This window comes from Gambusia affinis, linkage group LG09 (genome assembly GCF_019740435.1).
Source record: "Gambusia affinis linkage group LG09, SWU_Gaff_1.0, whole genome shotgun sequence".
In the NCBI taxonomy this organism is placed as follows: domain Eukaryota; kingdom Metazoa; phylum Chordata; class Actinopteri; order Cyprinodontiformes; family Poeciliidae; genus Gambusia; species Gambusia affinis.
The window spans coordinates 17,480,458-17,499,635 of NC_057876.1; the positions used below are offsets into that span (position 1 = coordinate 17,480,458).

Sequence of the window (19,178 nt, forward strand, 5' to 3'; positions counted from 1 at the left end):
TTGATTTTAAGTTTTGCACTTCCTGCAGTTTTGTTCTCATAATCACAAACACCTAAACTTGAAGTAATAAAAACATTATTTATGTAACTTTAATAATTAATAATCAAAAGTGTCTAAGTGCCTTTTTACAGCTGCTTGGGTGTGGGAGTCAAGACCTTTTTTATTTTTCGACACTAAAGCAATATAAAATCAGAAAGTGAGATTGATGCTCAGTTTTCTAAAGGTCTAATGGTTCCCATTTGGTAACTTTCCAACAAACTTTTCTTCAAGCGAATATAAAAGCAGCTTGGAGAAAAACATCAGCAGCTATAAAGGTTGTGGCGCGAACCAAACTGAGCCTTTTCTGTTATTTCCTGTGGCCTTTGACCTTTGCATCTCTGCTTGCAGCTGCAGGTTGCTGATTGGTTTTCCAGATCGTGCGGTTGTTCTTTAAGAATTGGTCGCCTGCTGAAAAGTCCTGCAAGTTTTACTGTAGTCCTTTGTTCTAATTGTACTGACCTTTGACCTCTCCTCAAGTCAGTGAATAAATGTGTTTATTTACCAAGAGGGAGTGATGTTCTTTTTTCCCAATCCTTCAATTACTTGGTTTTTGTTGTGTTAAACTTTTACAAATATTTGCTCTATGCATATGCAACTTTCTTTGACTTTTGGGATGTTATTGACTAAAAGTATTGGTTTGTATTTACTAGTTTGTAACATTTTTACTAACTGGGCCATTCTAACATCTGAATGTATTTTGATCCATTCCAGTGTAACTCTGCTGAAAGGTGAATCTCTGCTCTGTTCTCTGACCCTTTGCAGTCTATCAAGTTTTTTATTCAACATCTCTGATCTCTCTGATGAAGAAAAGCATCACCCACCATGAAATTTTTTTAATTACTACTTACTTTTTTTCTCCTTATGATTGAATTTTTCCATTTACTATATAATGGAAAAATATAGAAAGACGTCTACATTAGTTAAATCTTTGCGATATTAAATTAATTTTATTAAAGAATTACATAGTTTTTGCTGTTATGTCAATATTAGAAAATCATTATTTTGTAATCCTGAAAAACTAAAAAACTTATTTTGTCCTGACCTTCAGAAGGTGGTCTGAAGATCGTTTTGGAAGCAAAATACTGCAGTACCTGGAGAAAACAAGCTTCCATTGTAATTACTGGGAGCCTAAATATAAGTGTCTGGTTTGTTATGTGACGCCTGACTGCAGCTTTCATGGCTGTGATTAAAACTGTTGTATTGAAGGATTTTTTTGTACTTAAATGATGCTAAAGTTGGCTAATAATCTACAGGAAACACACGGATATAAAATATATATTTTTTAAACAGAGAGTAGATTGCAATCATGGTTACTTAAAAAATGCATTTAAAGTTGAATCAATGTCACAAAAACATGCTAAAATTACACTGTTTGCTCTATTTTTTTCTTTTAAAGAAAAGGCAAGAAAAAAAATAAATTAAACCAAAAACACAGGACCTGGACAAATGTTAATTCACATCAACTCAGCAAAAGTTTTGTAAAAATAAATAAAACAGATGGGATTAAAACAATGCTGAGTACTAGAACTGTATTGAAAACGACTACTGCTTTTCGGCAACAACTCGGAACTAACTGTCACCAAGTCAGAGATCGTCCGGACTCATTTTGGTGGTGCAACAACAGTACTTCTCGTACACATGTTAGCGCTTCAGCTTTAAATTACGTTAATAACAAGCTGTCTCTCTGTGGCTCATTCAGCTCTTATTATCGGTGACCTTTTAAACTTTTGTTTAAACATGAAACTACTTACGCACAACATGTTGACGTCGCACGTGAAGGGAGTAACCAAGGGATACCCGCTGCTAATCAAGGTAAACCGCTAAAGTCGGCTAGCATTTAGGCTAATGCTAACACCGAGCTATTTTGATTTCTTATTTAATTTTCTAAATTCAAGTGTGTAAAGTTTCATAGAATATACCCAGTACGTACTGAGGCTGTTGTAGGAAAGAGACGACAAAATTACGTGTTTATATCCCAATTGTAGAATAATAAGATAAAAATAATAAATGAGAAAACGTCACATTCAAAGCACCTTTATATACGCTACTTTAGGTAAATTTATGCACTCACAGTTTTTATTTATAGAAATGTCTATGTTTTGCGTAAAAGATTGGATTTACTGTTTTGTCACATTTAACTATTTTAGATCAATAAAGTAGATATTAATATGAGGCAAAAATAAATAAAAACAAAATGCAGATTTTAAATGAGGATTTAATTTGTTAAAGTGAAGATATAAGGGAAGGCACATACGCCAAAAAAAAGTCAGCTTAGTTGCTTCCATCGTCCTTTGAATATTTTTTTGAACTGTGTTGGGACTCATCAGGATGATTTTTGTGTGTATTACTGAATCATAAAGCCTGACTCTTAACTGTGGTTAACTTAAATCCTTAGAAATGGCTTCATAACTCTCTCCAAGCTGATAGATGTGAAAACTTTTTTTCATCTGATTTGCTGTTGATCAGAGACCTTTATAGTCCAATCTGACAGTGTGTTGTTTATGAATGATGTGATCTTTGTGCAGGCCACTGAGGTGAAGGTGAACGAGGTGGATTTTAACCCTAAGTTTGTCTGCCGGATGATCCCCAAACTGGAGTGGAGCGCTCTGGTCCAGGCTGCAGACCAGGTCGGTCAGAGATCAGGAGTTTTCCTTCCATTCTGCAGCACAGAGATATAAAATTACAGTTTAAATTATGCAGGTATTTAGCATTTGTCCTGACAAGCATTTGTGACACTGTTTTTTTTCGCTTGCCAGCTGGGTCATCGAGAGGACCTGCCAGGTGAGCTGGTGCCTGACTATGAGAAAAACGAAGACTTCCTGAAGAAAGTGCACCGAGTTCTGCTGGAGGTGAAAATCGCTCAGACTTTACCGTCCACTCTTACAGCTGCTGCAATAGTTACTGCACAGTCCTGCTTGAAATTACAGTGATAATATGTGTTATTGCTCTGGATTAGAGCTTAGTTGTTTTATATTATTGGTACACTTTGTGTTACCACCAGTCAGCGCTAAGGCTCTGTTCCTATGTAAACTGGTTTTATCCTGGTTGGACCAGAGGAAGACAATAACTTTTGTCAAGGGGCTGGAGACAGTCATAGATGGCAACTACCAATCAGGATATTAAGAACACCATATTCAGAACTCTGGAGTTACTTCAGCTTTTGATTTGTCTAATAAAAAACTAAGATATAAGACAAACAGAAAGTTGTTTACTTTGGAATAATAGCTCTCGGACTTTTCCTCTTTTTATTGTGATGCCACCCTTCATACAGTAGATCAGCGTCCCACATCGGGATGTTTTTACTGCAGCTGTTTTACACTAAATTCAAAAACATGATTTCCAACTCTTCTTAAATACTGCTGGTCAGATAACATGATCCTGCTTCAGATACTGTTTAGCTCATGCTTGTAACGCTGCTGGACGAAGATTCAGTCTGTGGTTTTAGAAATGAAATGGGTGCAAGATTCTGAGATAAACTCTGATTTGTGTTTTTAAGCTTTCTACCAGAGCCGTTTCAGACGATCAAACATTTACTGGACGAGTTATTTATTGACGTCATGATGTGGCTCCAAGCTAGCTAGCATTAGCCCAGGTCATGACCTGGAATCACTTTGTTAGGCCTGTCATGATAACAAATTTTGCTGGATGATAAATTGCCCCTGAAAGTTCAACAAAGTTTTACTTCACTGGAACTGGAAGACATTTTAAATATTGAAAATAAATAAATAAAACACCTGAAAGAACAAATAACATGGACACTCAAGTCTCTGTGAATAAAATTGTCCTTTAAAAAGTGGACTAGTTGGGACCAAAGCACCTATTTATTGCTTATTGTGACTGGTCTATGATTTGGTGGAAAATCTTACATCAGGACTCACAACGTTAAAACTTGTTGAGCCATTTTCCCCCCTCATTCCAGATAAATACACTTTCTATAGAGCTGCAAAAGCTGCATGACCCTTGGAAAAAAGATAACTTGCCAACTTTCAGAAATGCATAATACATCTGTTGTGGTTTTTAAAGATTTACCATTTTATTTTTATTTTCAAGTTTTCAAATATAGGAAAACATCAAAGTTTCACAAAAAGTGAAATAAATGCATTTTCTGAAATGGAATGGTCCAAATTAGTTGAAAACAATGTCAAAAAATAAATGGGTCGGTTTTGTAAAAAAAAAAAAAAGACTGGAATGACCAAAAAAATCCAAATGCTGTGTTAGAGTGGCATTTTCATCTCAAACCACAGAAAATAAGATTTTTATGTTTTTGCAAAACTTTTGATGTTTAAAAAAAAAACTAACTAAAGTGACATCTGGTGCTGAGCTCACACAGCTCCTGTCTGTCCTGCTGCAGGTGGAGGTGATTGAGGGATGCCTGCAGTGTCCCGAATCGGGTCGAGAGTTCCCGATCTCCAGGGGAATCCCCAACATGTTGCTGAACGAAGACGAGGCCTAGACGGCTCAAACCTCCACCCAGACGGGACTGTTTTGTTTTTCAGAGACGCGCTGGACTCTGGTTGGAGTCGGCTCCATGGGAGAAAAGGCAGCATCCTTCAGTTGGTTGTAGTTAGGACATTTTAAGCGGCTCCTGCTGCCAGCAGATGGAAAAGATTAGAAGAATAATGGATGGAAATGTTCCCTGAGAGTAATCCCCCCAACCCCAGAGGTTTGATCTGTATTTATTTTTGTGACTGTTTCAGCTTTTTCTTTCTCAATAAAACTGCTTCCTGACAGCCAAAATCATTAGGTTTTTGTGGAAAATATGGATTCACTTATATTACAGACGTAGAACCGCTGAGAGGAACGGCTCTGAACCCCATCTCGCCCTCTCTCAGGGTTGGATGACGTGGCAGTGGCTTGTCTATATTTGGCTTTAAGGAAAAAGAGGGCGAAAAAAGCAGGCAGGCTGGAAGTTGTTTTTAAGGAAGTCTGTTTTTTTCCCCTCTCCTTAAAGCCACACATTACAGCTCTGTAACCCACACACACGACACCCCACCTGGGCGGGATCCGCGGATCTGAGATGCCCCACAGTTTGTCAGATCCTCCTGACAGACGGAGGCGAGGCCGCGTTGATGAATGAAGAGGTTTTCCGTTCGTTTCTGGCCATCCTTGGATTAAAGCGGGATTCGAGTCAGAACAGGAGCGTGTTTGTTCGTTATCATTTTTAGAAACTCTGCCAGGACAGACGATGAAAGGAAGGGTTGGCCTGACCAGAAGCCTTGAGGCTGCCTGAGTCTCTCCTACCTTTCCCTTCTACTTACTGCAATTACAGGCCTGCGCCCGCAACTATAATAACGGTATAATGTGATGGCAGCAGAGCAGCAATAAAAACCACCCCTGGCAGATTAATAGTCCTCCAGAAGTGCTGAGCTGTAATTAACAATGAGACTGAAGAGGAACAGACAGAAAAGAAAGGAGCTCGACTCTGAGCGTGTAAAGCTGAAGATAAAAATGGATAGGCTGCTTTCTGAGCGGTCTAATAAAATCACGACGAAGCTCCTCAGCTAGCGGCGCGAACAAGCTGAAACTGCAAATCACTCCCGGGATCCGATCCATGAATAATTTAAGGCTGTTTTCATGGTGCGAGAGCTGGAGGTCTGGGCAAATACTGTTGACACTTTTCATCTTGGGGAAAACAAGAAATGCCTTTAATTGCTCCAAAGGTCGCACAAATCAGCTCAGGGGTCATATGTCATTAATGAGAACGAAGTCTGTAAAAATTGAGCTAACGAACTTTTGAAGTCTAATTCTTTTCAGGGAACATGCAGCTGCAGTGCAGAGGCATTTTAAATCCCTGTTTTCTGTTGGTGTCCACCTGTATGTAATTACATGTCTCAATTTGAGAATAACATGATTACTAATTATCAGTAATACTTATAACTAATAGAATAATAATAACTGTTGTGTTACTTTATTCTCTAAAACTATGGCACCCCTCAAGTGTCACAGTTTTAGTTTGACCTGGTTCTTCGTTCAAATTCTGTGTAGAAAATATCCTGATAAGCATCTTTGCCTAAACTATTATTAATTAGTTCATTAAAAAATACACAGTCAACGGGTTAACGCTACACTATGTTGATTGAGTCGAGCAGAAAGGTGTGAGCTTTTCACATGATGATGCTAGAAGGTTTTTGTTTTAGCTGCAGAGGCATCCTTCGCTTCAAATGATTAAGTCTAAATAAACGCTGTTATTGCATTTTAGGTAATTACATGTTTATTTTCTTGTTTAAAAATAGAATTGCGTTTGTAATATAGTACAAAATGAGCCTAAGTGGTTAAATGTAAAATCTGCAGTGTGCCAATTTTTTATCTGATTAATTGTTGGAATAACCTATACAGCAACAATTAGTTGCAGCCATGCCTTAGTAACTTTTACCATTTTAATGTGATAGACCAACTCAAAGTAGAGTTTAATTGTGAAGTGCAGAGAAATAATATTATTTTTTAAAACGGTGTTTAAAAAATGAACTTTGTGTTTGTAATCCATCCCCTTTGCTCTGCTGTCCATAAATAAAGTACACTGGCAGAAATTGATAAATTGGGAATTCCTCGACAGTCCCGACCTTAAAATCCAATATGGCGGCCCTGCATATTAAAGTAGCAGCTTACTAGTAGAATAGTGGCTGTAACACCTCAATAACCCCGACGTGAGACAGTACAGGATATTCCTGTCCTGTTCCACTCTGAATGGGCTTCTAATAAGTAAAGTGAGTCCAAATATTTATCTTGAGCTAAATGGAGTTTCCTTGTTGTGTTTTGCTGACCCATATAGACTTAATAGCCTGGTCCCCGGTAATAAACCTGCGGTCAGCCTTAATGTTGGTCAGGGATTATGGCGCAGTCCTGGCACACGGGATGTTTACCTGCTGAGCTGCATTTCTGATGGGTAAATACTGCAAAATGTGCAACTCTGTGAGACTCTATAGTGAGAGGATTACTTCTGCCTACATAATGACACACACTCCCTTCACCCTGGTGGCATCCGCCCCACTAGCACCTCCTCCTCCTCCTCTTTTCCCTGAGAGGCTCTCTCTGTTTGGGGCTCTGTTTCTCACTGAGGATCTGCAGGATAATGCACTCACATCATCCGCCAGGTCTCTGTGTTTTTACCAGACAAACCTCGCTCGTTAAGAGGAAGATTTCCAAATTCATTGCAAGATTTCTTTCTATTTCTGAAAGTTTGCTGCAAAGGGACTTGTTTCATGTTTCTCTGCTTCGTGTATTTTTATTTTATTCCTCATGTTTTTTGCTCATGTGAGAGACAGTAAAGGACTTCCGTTTTTGTTCCAACATAAATCATACGTGTTTTTCATATAGAAATATATTCTAAGTGCATTCGGCCTTCTCACCTAAATCGGGGGGGTGGGAGGACCTTATTTGGTCTTTTTGGGACTGTAGCTGTATTTTGTGGAAGCGGATATGGGCCAGTTTTCTGCTCCACAGATGCGTCTTTCAGAGGTGAGAGCGCTGGAGCTGTGCTGCCTCGGATAAACTGCGGCCGCTGCAGGTTTTTCTGTTTGCAGGATTTGCGACATGGGCTGAGCTCCTGTAATGACTCTGCGTTGGTCTCCTGAAAGCTGCTCAAATATGCGAGGATGGACGGCGGGAAGCGGAGACTGATGAAGCTTTAATTTCTCACGTACTGGTACCGGGACAACGGGACGTTAATTCTAATTTAGTTAGAAAGACGACTACATCAGTGATTTAGTTTGTTTTAAATAATGACAATGCCTCTTCTATTTCTAATATATGACGGGCGCATGTACAACTTAATGAGAGCAGAGAGGAAAAGTTGGTTATCTGTTTAATGTTATAATTCTAATAGATCAGAGGTGGAAAAAGTTGAGACTGTTGGCACTTTTGGATCACATTTCCTGCGCGTTTGATTCGGAGACGCAGCCTCACCGTTCAGGCAGGTAATTTCTTCCCTCATCCCCTCTGCCGGGCGACCATGTGGCTCCCCTTCATCGCCCTCCTGCTCCTTCTGCGTCTCTCCGAGGGGATCAACACGTGTCAGTCCATCGACCTGGACGCGCAGAAGTCGCGGCGCATCGAGGCGGTGCGCGGCCAGATCCTCAGCAAGCTGCGCATCCGCAGCCCGCCGGAGGACGATGACGATCCGCCGTCGGGCTCCGTACCAGCCGAGGTCATGCTTCTTTACAACAGCACGCGGGAGCTGCTGAAGGAGCGCACGCGGCTGGCCGATTCCGCGTGCGAGCGCGAGAGCAGCGAGGAGGATTATTATGCCAAAGAAGTGCAGAGGATCGACATGCAGCCCCCCCGCACCGACTCCAGTAAGTGTCCGGAGGTCAACAGGGTCAGCTGTAAATATGGTTTGGTCCCAGACTGTTTTAATGCACGCTCGTCACTGTTTTAATAATTAAAAACAATATTGTTTTATTTGACTTGCCCTCCAAGGTGAACACGTGTGTTTAGACTTGGAGAAAAAAAAGATAGATGAATAACTAATATATATCAGTAACTCATTTTCTGAGAGAAAACCACTGGGGAAATTTAATTTATAGCATTTAAAAAAACAGAAGATTATGAGTTTAAACACAATTATAGAAATTAAATGTCTTATAACCACTTTTAATCGGCATCTTCATTTGACTTGAACATTAGCTCCACTTCCCAACCTGAGACGCTTTATGTCATCCTTTGTATTTCAGCTTTATGAAATAAAAAAGACGCGAAACGTAAATCACGTCGCATTTTTATGTAATTTCTTCTTTTTTTTTTGTCAACATTTTATCAGCTGATAAATACAATTTTTCCCAACATTAAATCGACCCGTCAGAATGTAAACATCGTATATTTCTTATTTGCTGTTCATTGATGTGATTTACACTTTATTTCCCTGTAATGGCGTCATGTCACCGAGACAATCTAATCGATTCCCAGGTGATTCTCTGGTTATTTCTAGCTGCCAGATTTATGGGCTGAGATCATTTACACTGGATTCCCACTAGGTGTCAGTATATGGAGTGAATTGCCTATTGAAGGGTTAAACCTGTTTAAAACTGTTAAACCATCTGTAATCTCCCTATTCTTTACTTTAATTTCTCCAAAAATCCCCAGAGTTAATGTTGCATCACTGTTTGGTGCATAAAGTTTGGCATTACTTGTTCAGTCCACGCCTTGAAATGATTCATTACAGAGAAACATAGGTCAGAGTTGTAACCCCCCCACAATGACCAAACAACGAAAAACACTTTTATTTTCAAGAGCTAAATAATTCTTACTTCATGGCTATTGGTTTAGGTTGCATTAGTAATGTGGGATCCAAGCATGAATTATGAATATTTTATTTTTGAGAGTCCAAATTATTTCAATAATCAAATAATTTAGTAATCAAATAATCTTTAGCTTAATTACAAACCCAGAGTTTCTTATTTGGTTATTATTTTATGTTAGTTTTGATCTGTAAGTAAAAATTAATCTTGTAGAAGAATGTTGGTTCTTCTTTATGTGTTTTATCACTTTCAAAATAACAAAGTATATATTCTAAAAGTTTACATGCAAGGCTTGCATATGCACTAGTGTTGACATTAAATTACCATCAGAGCCATTACAACATGGCTTCAACACCAAACAGGAAGCTATTTGTAATTTCTTTTTACAGCCAAGAGCAAAAATAACCTCATTACCGTCAACATGTTTATACTTTAAACCATTTTCATTCAACCAAGAAGCCATTTTCTGATTCAGGAAAAGAGAAAGTCATCTCACAACACAAGAAGACAACGTAAAAGAACTAAGAACTTTGAAAAACTAGTTTTTCTTATGGAAAATTGCTCAATCCCCCAATAATCTTTCTTAAAATTACAGAAATCAAACTATACTTTCGAATCATCCTTTTGCATGTCTCCACTGGTGTTTTTATGATTTTTCTATGCTGATGAGCTCCCAGTCATTACCAGTGAAATGCCTTGGAGTTTCCCTCATCTTCTTCCACCCGCCTGTGGCGTGTTGCTTAAAAAATCAGTGGCGTAGACAAACAAAGGACTTCTCAGGTTTAGAAAAAAAATCCATCTGATGAACAGTATCTGAACATTATGTTGATTTTATGAAGCTGAAAAAAAAATGTACTAAAGCACTGAGAGAACCGTCACCCTTCAGCTGATCTGCTTTCAGTAGGATTTTGTTCATTGATTAAAATTGTTCTAAAATTAGAAATTAGTTTAATTAATTATAAAAACAGATTGTATTGTAACAGGTTTGTTTCTTGCACAAATGCTGACATAGGTGAGTCCTTTCCTTTCCACCAAAAGGTAAATAAATATAAAGTTTTGAAAAACTAATGCCTGATTTTTGATTTTTTTTTTGCAAATTGTTTGAAGGTTCTAAAAATCTGAAACTGTGTGGTTTTTATAATTGTCATCTTAAACTTAAAGTTGGAGTTATAAAATATTGTGGACAATTTTTACAAGTGGACAGTAGATATGCATGGACGTGTAGAAATTGATCTATCAATTAGTCTTACGATCAATTGATAAATCGAATATAAAAAAAATCGCAACATTCTGCAGAATTTTTTTAGCTAATTTTAAACAATATTAGAAGCACATTAAAAATGCAAGTGAACAAATAATTCAAATAATTTTTTTTTTAAATAAGGAAATAAACATTTTATTGTCTAAAATGCAATAACATAGCATTCCTTTAGTGCACACTTGATCATTTGTAGCAAAGGATGCATCTGCAGCCAGAAAAATACTTCAAATACTAACATGTGAAAAGCTGCGTGCTTTCGGATGGACTTTACATCAATGGTGTGTAGGAAGAAACTGTTTAATTGTTGGATTAATTGATTAACAACTGGATAGGAAAAAGTTCTTAATTGCATCACTCTTGGATTATTGTATTTTTAAATGTAGAGGCTGATAGAGAATCAATCACTCTAACAAGAAAAGGAGATTACCTAAGAGTGGGATTGCTTCATTTTATAAAAGCTTTTGGTGCATTAAGAGTGTGGTTGTTTAAGATGGGGTGTCCAATGTGCTGCGCTGCTGCAGAGGAACCAGTTAGCAAGTCTTTTGTGGTGGCAGTGGGTTTTGGTTTAACAGAACGGTTGCAGATTGAAGGGTAATTGAGCTGGGTATTATGTAATTACATAACTGGGTGATTTTCTTTCATGCACTCTACCTATCAATCATCCATACATTATACATAAAACCCAACACTTTAAGCCTGTAATTTAGCCTGAAGACTCTCATCAGCAGTAATTATGTCCGAGACAATGCATCAGTCCCACAGTCTGAAGACTTGACCGTTAGTCATAGTTCTGGGTTTCTCTCCCGTCCAGATGCTGTGCAGCCGGCGGCACCGAACCTCTACTACAGAGTGGTCCACTTTGACGTCAGTGACGTGGATCTGATCAACAGCACCCTGGTCAAGGCTGAGTTCAGGATCTTCAGAGCTCCCAACCCTCAGGCTCGGGCCTCGGAGCAAAGAGTGGAGCTCTACCAGGTACACCTTGTCCATGGTTCACAAGTTTCATGTCAAAGGTTAAAATATAATTTCACAAGTTATAGAATTGAACAAATTGTTAAATCCCCAACCCTAACCCCCTGAGTCCAACTACATTTAAATGCATGAGACCTTGAATAGATTACATGAAGTTACTTTAAACTTGTCAAAGCAGAAACAAAACCTCTTCAAGTTGGGTTTGAATTGATGCATTGAATTGATACTCCTCCACGTTCACAATGGTCTGTGGCAGCTGGCTCTTTTTGCCCAGATTTTTCACTATGAAAAGATGAAAAATGTGAAGGTGCAAAATGGGAAAGGGGCAAAATGACCAAAAGTTTGCCCCAATCTTAGCTTTTGCAATTTTTTTTATAGCTTGTTTATTAATACTTTTTTACTTTTTGTAAATTTTTATACTTCAATTTGGGTCTCAACTCCTCCTAAAACTAAAACTCCTTAAACAAAAGCTGTTTTTTGGAAATAAATGAAAGATTTTTGGTATCTGAAAAATTAGCAGTTTTATTAAGTCAGAAATGAACGGGGACTGTGCCGTTACCTAACAACCTCAACCAAGCCCAGCTTTTGGTCTGTTAACTGCTAGCAAAAACTGTTCAGTCATCCTGCTGTCTGCTGAAGTCCGCCTTAAACTCAAAGTTATCTGGACTCTTCATAAAGTTTCCTGTTTAAGTGTCAGCCTGTGTGAACAGCAGATTTTAGTTTTACAAAACAAACTTTCTGTTGCATGTGCCAAAGCTATCCAGTTAGCAAGGCCGCATTATTCACTGACCATACAAAATGTGATTCCTGTGTTTCCGACTGGTCTGCCAGTCCCGTCTGCTGGAGTACATGAACTCTGTCCTTTTCTTCCTGCATGTTTGCTCTTCCAGATACTGAAGCCAGAGGAAGACAGCACGTCCATTCAGCGCTACATCGACTCTCGGACCGTCCAGCTGAGAGAAAAAGGAGCCTGGCTCTCCTTGGACGTCACAGAAACAATCAAAGACTGGGTGTCAGATCCAGGTTGGCTTCCTGCCGCCTATGATGCAAACATCTGTTTGTACGGTTCATCTTCATGTTTTCTTCTATCGCGTTCTTCTTCAGAAAACAATCTTGGCCTGAAGCTGGGCGTCCACTGTCCCTGCTGCACCTTTGTCCCATCCACCAACAACATCGTCCCTAACAAGAGCGAGGAGCTGGAGGCGCTGTTCGCTGGTTCGTTCTCATGTCTTGGCTTCAGATTAATTATGCGTTTGAGGTTCAGCCTGTTGAGCAGGACTGCTGCCTTTTTTGTGGGCTGCACATTGCTTGTTTAGATGTTGACTGTTTATACATGACTGCACATTATTTGCATGTCAAAATAAATGGCTTGGAGAACCGCAGAACACAAAAGAAGCAAACTTAAACCTCTGCTGCATCGCTGTGAAAATGAGTAATTCAGCTTTGCAGATTTATTATGATACCATCCATCCTCCAGATCATGAGTTGTGAACTCAAAGAGGAGAATATTATGTAAGAAGCTTTAAAAAGGATCCATGAATCACTTGCTCACTATCGTGCAGGAATAAAGGCGAAACTGTTCCTCCGCACACTGAGATACTGTTTAATTCCAGACTGTTTGTTTGTGTTGCCTCATGTAGGCCCTCAAATTATGGCGCTCAGAGGATTTGCACTCAGCTCTGCCAAGTCTGAATTTTTTTTTTCTCACACTCGGAAAAAAAATATGCAATTTGTGATACTCGAAAGACAAGCAGGGGCTTGTGTTTGTGCTCCTGTGGTTCAAAAAGAGACAGTAAAATCATAAAGTCAGACAAACTGTCAGGTCGTCAGTGCTGGATTTAAAAAAAAAAAAATTTATGCAGAACATCTGTATCGCATTCCTTTATGCTTCATTTACTCCTTAAAAACTTGGAAAATAAGTTTTTTCATTTTGCCTTCCTCAGAAGCACAATGTCATTGGAGAAAGAAAAGCGCAGCTGCAGCATTTGTCTGTCTGTTCAGCTTGAGATGTTTTAGCTATCTCAATCAAAACACGTAAAGCTGCATGTGGAGCGAGAAGCGACTCAGAGGGGCTAGATACATGTGCATGCCACACTTTTCAGATTTTTATGTGTAAAAACTTTTGCGATTTGTTATTTTGATTTATCACATAAAATCAAAATAACAACTGGAAATAACTATTTGAGGAATCTGGAATAATTTGAGTTACAACAACATTTAATTTCCCTTTGGGATCAATAAAGTATTTTCATTTGAATTGGAGTGAATTTTAGCTGGTGGTTTTTTATCGGACCGTCTGGTTGCTCTCTGTAGGTGTCGATGACGAGCGGATTCGTCAGATGAGGAAGTCCGGTCAGATTAAAGGCCAGCCGGATTTCAGCTCCAAGACGCCTCACCTCATCCTCACCCTGCTGCCCAGCGATCGAGTGGACAACCCGGCTAAGAAGAACCGTAAGCGGCGGGCGGCGGCCACAGAAACCACAACCTGCTCCCGGTAGGCCGCCGTCCAGCCGCTCATGTGCGGGTTTCTCTCTCTTACTGACAGCTCTGACTCTCCTCCACTGTCTTCACTCTGGTCATTTTGAAGAATACCTGTGGTGGATGCCTTATTTCATATTTCATTTTTTTCCCCTCCTGACCCACTTTGCAGACTATTGTGTGGAAACCCTAACAGCACTGACCCTGTGTTTAGAGAGCAGGCCGACGGGTGTGCAGTGTTTTATTTAGACTACCTCGTGCTGCAGGAGAAAACGCTGGCAGCACTGCATGCTCATTACTTTGTGATGGCAGTAACCTGTTGTATTTTTCCCATGACCCAGCTCTGGGTCGCTGCCCCAGATACTGCAGAGCGGGATGGAAAGCTGAAAAGTCACTTTGTGTGTCTGCCTTTATGTTTCCCAGAGGGTCGGATCAGGGCTGCTGCCTGCGCTCGCTCTACATCGACTTCAGGCGGGACCTCAACTGGAAGTGGATCCACGAGCCAAAAGGTTACAGAGCCAATTTCTGTGCTGGTAACTGTCCGTACCTCTGGAGTGCCAACAACCACTACAACATGGTGGGTTTCACGGATCAAACGCTAAAGTAATGTGTGACTGGAGCTGAACAATCTGGCTGGTTTGTGAAGAATAGATTCTTCAGATCAGTGGAGACGCACCTATCCAGGGTTTTGTGACTAAATGCAGAGCCTGTAAAATCACTTTCATCTGATTTCTCTTTAAGAACTAAACGTGTCAACAAATGACTATTCCTTTATGCATGAATAACATTCCTATAGAGAAGCACCATATGTTTGTATTTATTTGCTGAATGTAAGCCTGATTTTGAAAGTAGACAGGGTGTAAAACTGGGAGTTGTTTCCACAGAAGAGGAACCTGATAACTAAAGGATCCGTCTCTACTTTTTGAAACGGTAGGAACCAGAAGCAAACCTGCAGGCTGAGAAATAAGGGTTCAATATTTAATATATAGATTATTCACTGAACTCTTATCCAGAAACGCACAGCATTCTGGGTGATGTAGGCAGAGGAAAGACTTTAGCTGCTCAACTATTCACGGCCAGCTAAGCAAAGTTTGGTGAACTCTAACTCACTCACTGTTTGGTTACCTAGCAACTCACTCACTCTTTAGTTACCTAGCAACAACCTGTTGAGTAACTGCCGCAGCAGCAGTTTAAGGTTCAGTCATCGTGCCTTATTTCTACTTAAAATAAAAAAACAATGGTACAGAGTGAAAACTGTGGTGGATAAAAAAGAAAAAGTCATGCCACCAGTTTGGCAGTATTTCAAATATTTAAAAAACAAACAAAACAATTATCTAATTTTTAATATCAACTGATGTGAAACTCTTATATCGTGATACGTTTTTCAGCTAAACATCTACCAATAGACGTTTCTGCTCTTAATTGGTCTCCAAACACCTTTTTTTTTTCTTTTGATAAATCTTCCTTCGTTCAAGATATTAAGAAAAGCTGACTCATTTGAAGCAAAGTAAGAAGAAATCTGTGGTTTTAAAGTTTTGCACAGCATTACCTGCTCACTTTAGGCAATGACAAGATAAAAACGTACCGGTAGGTGCATGTAGAACCATCCCAGAACAACATCACAATGTCAGACTGATGTTTCTTAGGTGTTTCGTTTTGCTTATTTCAGCAAGATTCTCTCAAAAACCTAAATCTCTTTCTGCACGTATTAAAACCAGGTGTCCCGGTAGTAAAGGACTCCAGCCGGTTCTGTAATCTGTCTGCGGTTCTGACATGTCAACCACTGAACACATTTGGCTCACAAATTGATCCGTTCAGCAGCTGAAATCGTATATCAAGAAACGATGGGAAAACATTTAACTCTCAAAACTACATTTGGTTTCAGTCCGAACACCAATAGTGTTATAAAAAGATCTGATGCAACAGGGAGGAAAAAATGCTCCTTTTCTAACTTTCCTGCAGTTTCTACATCCAACTTGTGGTTTGCTGTTTTCTATTGACTAATAGCCTCAGACCTTCAAATTGCTGCATTCTTATTTCGTTTTGGGTTTTTTGTGTGCCAATTATTATGGAATGAAGATTTTCGACAACCTTTTCCAGTGAGGCCAAGTGAAGACAAATGAGTTCTTTTTTTTCCAAATTATATTTCCCTCCGATGTGAAGATTCATGGCCTCTCGTGCTAAATAATTTTCACTGGAAACACTGACAGACATGTCAGCGTGGACACTCAGCCAAATTATATAAACAGAAACATCTGCGATTGTCAAGAAAAACCTGAGCGGTCTCTCTGGTGAAACGGACCCCTGCCTGATCCAAGCTCAAATCAGCTCTCTGCCTGACTTTAAGACATGGATGGTTTGAAGTGTGGGAAATGTTTTTCTCCTAAATGACCTTGAAGACCTTTGTTTGTGGTGGCTAGCAGCTCAGTTAGCTGAGGCTGGTTCAGCCCAGAGTCATGAATGGCTGCCACCTCACACAGCGTACAGGCTGATTAAACACCTTCAGCTCCACAAGCGTGAAGGCTGCTGCTGCAGAACCGTCACATCTGGAAAATACAGATCTGACAGATACTTCAGATCTGGACATTGAACGATACAAAAATGTCAAATATATTCACAGTTTGTTTATTTTATTCCCTGTTCCATATCAAAAATTCTGAACATTAGTTCCATCCATCCATCCATCCATCCATCCATCCATCCATCCATCCATCCATCCATCCATCCATCCATCCATCCATCCATCCATCTTTCCATCCATCCATCCATCCATCCATCCATCCATCCATCCATTTGTCCATTCATCCATCCATATACATTTATACATCCGTCTATTTATCCATCCATCCATCCATCCATCCATCCATCCATCCATCCATCCATCCATCCTTCCCTCCCTCCAGTCTGATTTTTTAATCCAAGTTTCATTTTAAATTTCTAACATTTATTGTTAGCCTTTATATTTCTGCTGATATCAGGATATCGGTAAACAAAGAGAATATCCATTTGAGAAGCCAAAATCACTGAGACATTCCTCAGATAAAGACATTTCATGACAGATTGTCTGGTGCTAAATAATAAGCCTGGTAGTAAATGGCTGATCACCTGTAAAACGTGTGAGAGCCGCTGACCTGAACTCGCCAGCAGAACACAGTAGTGAAAACGAGGAGGGAGTTTGTGAGCCAGCAGAGGATCTCCAGAGAGACTCCCAACTGGCTTCACATCCACATTCCTCATTCAGACCGATTCAACTTTTACATTTTTGCCAAGAAGAATGGTGAAACGTTTCAGAAGAAGAATGCGCCACTTGTAGGATAATTCCCTGAAATATCTGGAGCTGCCAGAAAGGCTTTAATGAAATAAAGAGTGAATAGTGATCCATTGGTTTAACTCGGTTCTTATTTTGAGACTGCAGAGAGTTGCATGTGGATTTATTAGAATAAGTCCAGAAACTTTCCAGCAGGACTGTATTGTCGACTGTCTTCTGGCTGCTGTTTTGTTTTTACCATAAAAATGTGAGAATGGCATCAAGTTTTCTTATATAACTCTTATTTCCCACAAAGTCAAACCATGCTTTAGTTGCCTGGCGATGTAAGAAAAACAACCCGACAACTCTTGTATAACAACCAAAGCCCTCAGCCAAAACCCTTGCTGAGGCAGGATCTCATCGTTCTCAGAAGAAAAATTGATTTTTGTGGTATTTAATAAAAAAATCTTCTCCTGTCTCTCCTCTGGTCAGATCCTGCCGCTATACAACAAGCTGAACCCGGAGGCCTCCGCCTCCCCCTGCTGCGTCCCTCAGGACCTGGAGCCCCTCACCATCATGTACTTCATCGGCCGCACGCCTCGAGTCGAGCAGCTCTCCAACATGGTGGTCAAATCCTGCAAGTGTCGCTGATAAAATCAGGAGAACTCTGCTAACTGAGATGGATCCTTCCTGGCAGACTGGATCAGACGTCAGGATTTTTTTTTTGCTCCTCACGGTCATGCTTCACTCTCTGGAACTTTCCGTTTGACGTTGGACCCTGTAAATATGACTACATAGGTTTATTAAACATGTGTTTCTGTATATTAAAACTCAGAAAAGCCTTTTTTTTCCATCAGGACCAAGCCTCAGCGGTAGACACTCCCAGACATGTTTGTTCTAGGCTGAAAGGTGTTAATTTGAAGCCTGCGGCGGCGAGGTGAGGCCTCGCAGACTCTGCAGAGATGAAAAAGCAAAGGAGTTCAGGGAGCAGATAGGAAAGAGAAGCGGGAGCCGCGTCCAGGCGGGGGCCCTGCCAGCTCTCTGCGGTCCCCAGGCTGAAATCTGCCCGCCGTAAACAGGATGTGAAAGGTTTCCAGACACCGACCCGACCACTCACGGAACGCCAGATTTAAACGCTCCCCTCGTCTCCTCTCCTTCTCTCCCTCTTTCTATGTGCATCGCTCGAGGTTCTGGGATTTGTGGTGGGAGGAGAGAGGGAGAAAAGAGAGGCTTTGAAAATGAGATGTGGGATGATAGGGCCGCATTTGGAACGGCTACACGTTTGGAAGGTGGTATTTTGCAGCCGTGGCAAATTTGTAACTATTCAGGCCTGGCGCATGCGTCTCATAATCACACTCCCTTTTTTTCATCGTGCGATCATTATCTTATTATAAGAGGGCGCCCTTCCTGTTCTCCTGATCTTATTCTGTGACACCTTTTGTTTTCCAAACTCCTCCCTGATTCAGAGTCTCTGTGCACCCAAGCATCCACACTGACCACTGTTGATAAAATATCTAAATGCTGGAAATAAAAAATAAAAAAAAACATCTCTGGGTCTGATTTTAAATATAGGCTCTCTGGTATGCCAGTGGTTTGTGCGTGAGGAGACTGTGTGTGTGTGTGCGTGTGTGTGTGTGTGTATATGTGTGTTGGAGGCATTGTGGGGGTGGAAATCATGTGAAAGTGATTCTTATAGTTTTATTGTGATTGTGCGTAGAGCAAGATTAGTTTCTGTCCCGGCTGACGATAAAGGGACAGGAAGCAGTCCAATCATGGGCAAACACCAGGCTGCCACAACAGCAGCCAGTTATAGATGAATTAGGTGGTTTGCGTTGAGTCCGACCACGGCCACAGGAAGTGCTGGTTTTCAGCTGGATGGCTGTGAAATTGTGTAAGTGAATATGTCCAACATTATTCTGGTCAACACTTTGTGCAACAGCTTTCCTAA

General features: G+C 40.2%; 2 protein-coding genes across 2 annotated transcripts; both read left to right on the plus strand.

The window, feature by feature from the left end:
- Positions 1-1,601: 1,601 nt before the first annotated feature.
- trmt112 (tRNA methyltransferase activator subunit 11-2) lies at positions 1,602-4,779 on the plus strand. The gene is made up of 4 exons (XM_044127021.1): positions 1,602-1,851; positions 2,565-2,666; positions 2,796-2,888; positions 4,391-4,779. Exons 1-4 carry the CDS (start codon positions 1,777-1,779, stop codon positions 4,490-4,492), a joined length of 372 nt encoding a protein of 123 aa, XP_043982956.1. The 5' UTR covers positions 1,602-1,776; the 3' UTR covers positions 4,493-4,779.
- A 2,315-nt stretch (positions 4,780-7,094) lies between these two features.
- On the plus strand, positions 7,095-18,775 carry tgfb5 (transforming growth factor, beta 5). Its single transcript, XM_044127020.1, has 7 exons — positions 7,095-8,330; positions 11,345-11,508; positions 12,396-12,528; positions 12,610-12,720; positions 13,819-13,999; positions 14,407-14,560; positions 17,723-18,775. The coding sequence occupies exons 1-7, from the start codon at positions 7,988-7,990 to the stop codon at positions 17,879-17,881; spliced, it is 1,245 nt and encodes a 414-aa protein (XP_043982955.1). The 5' UTR covers positions 7,095-7,987; the 3' UTR covers positions 17,882-18,775.
- The last annotated feature ends 403 nt before the right edge of the window (positions 18,776-19,178 follow it).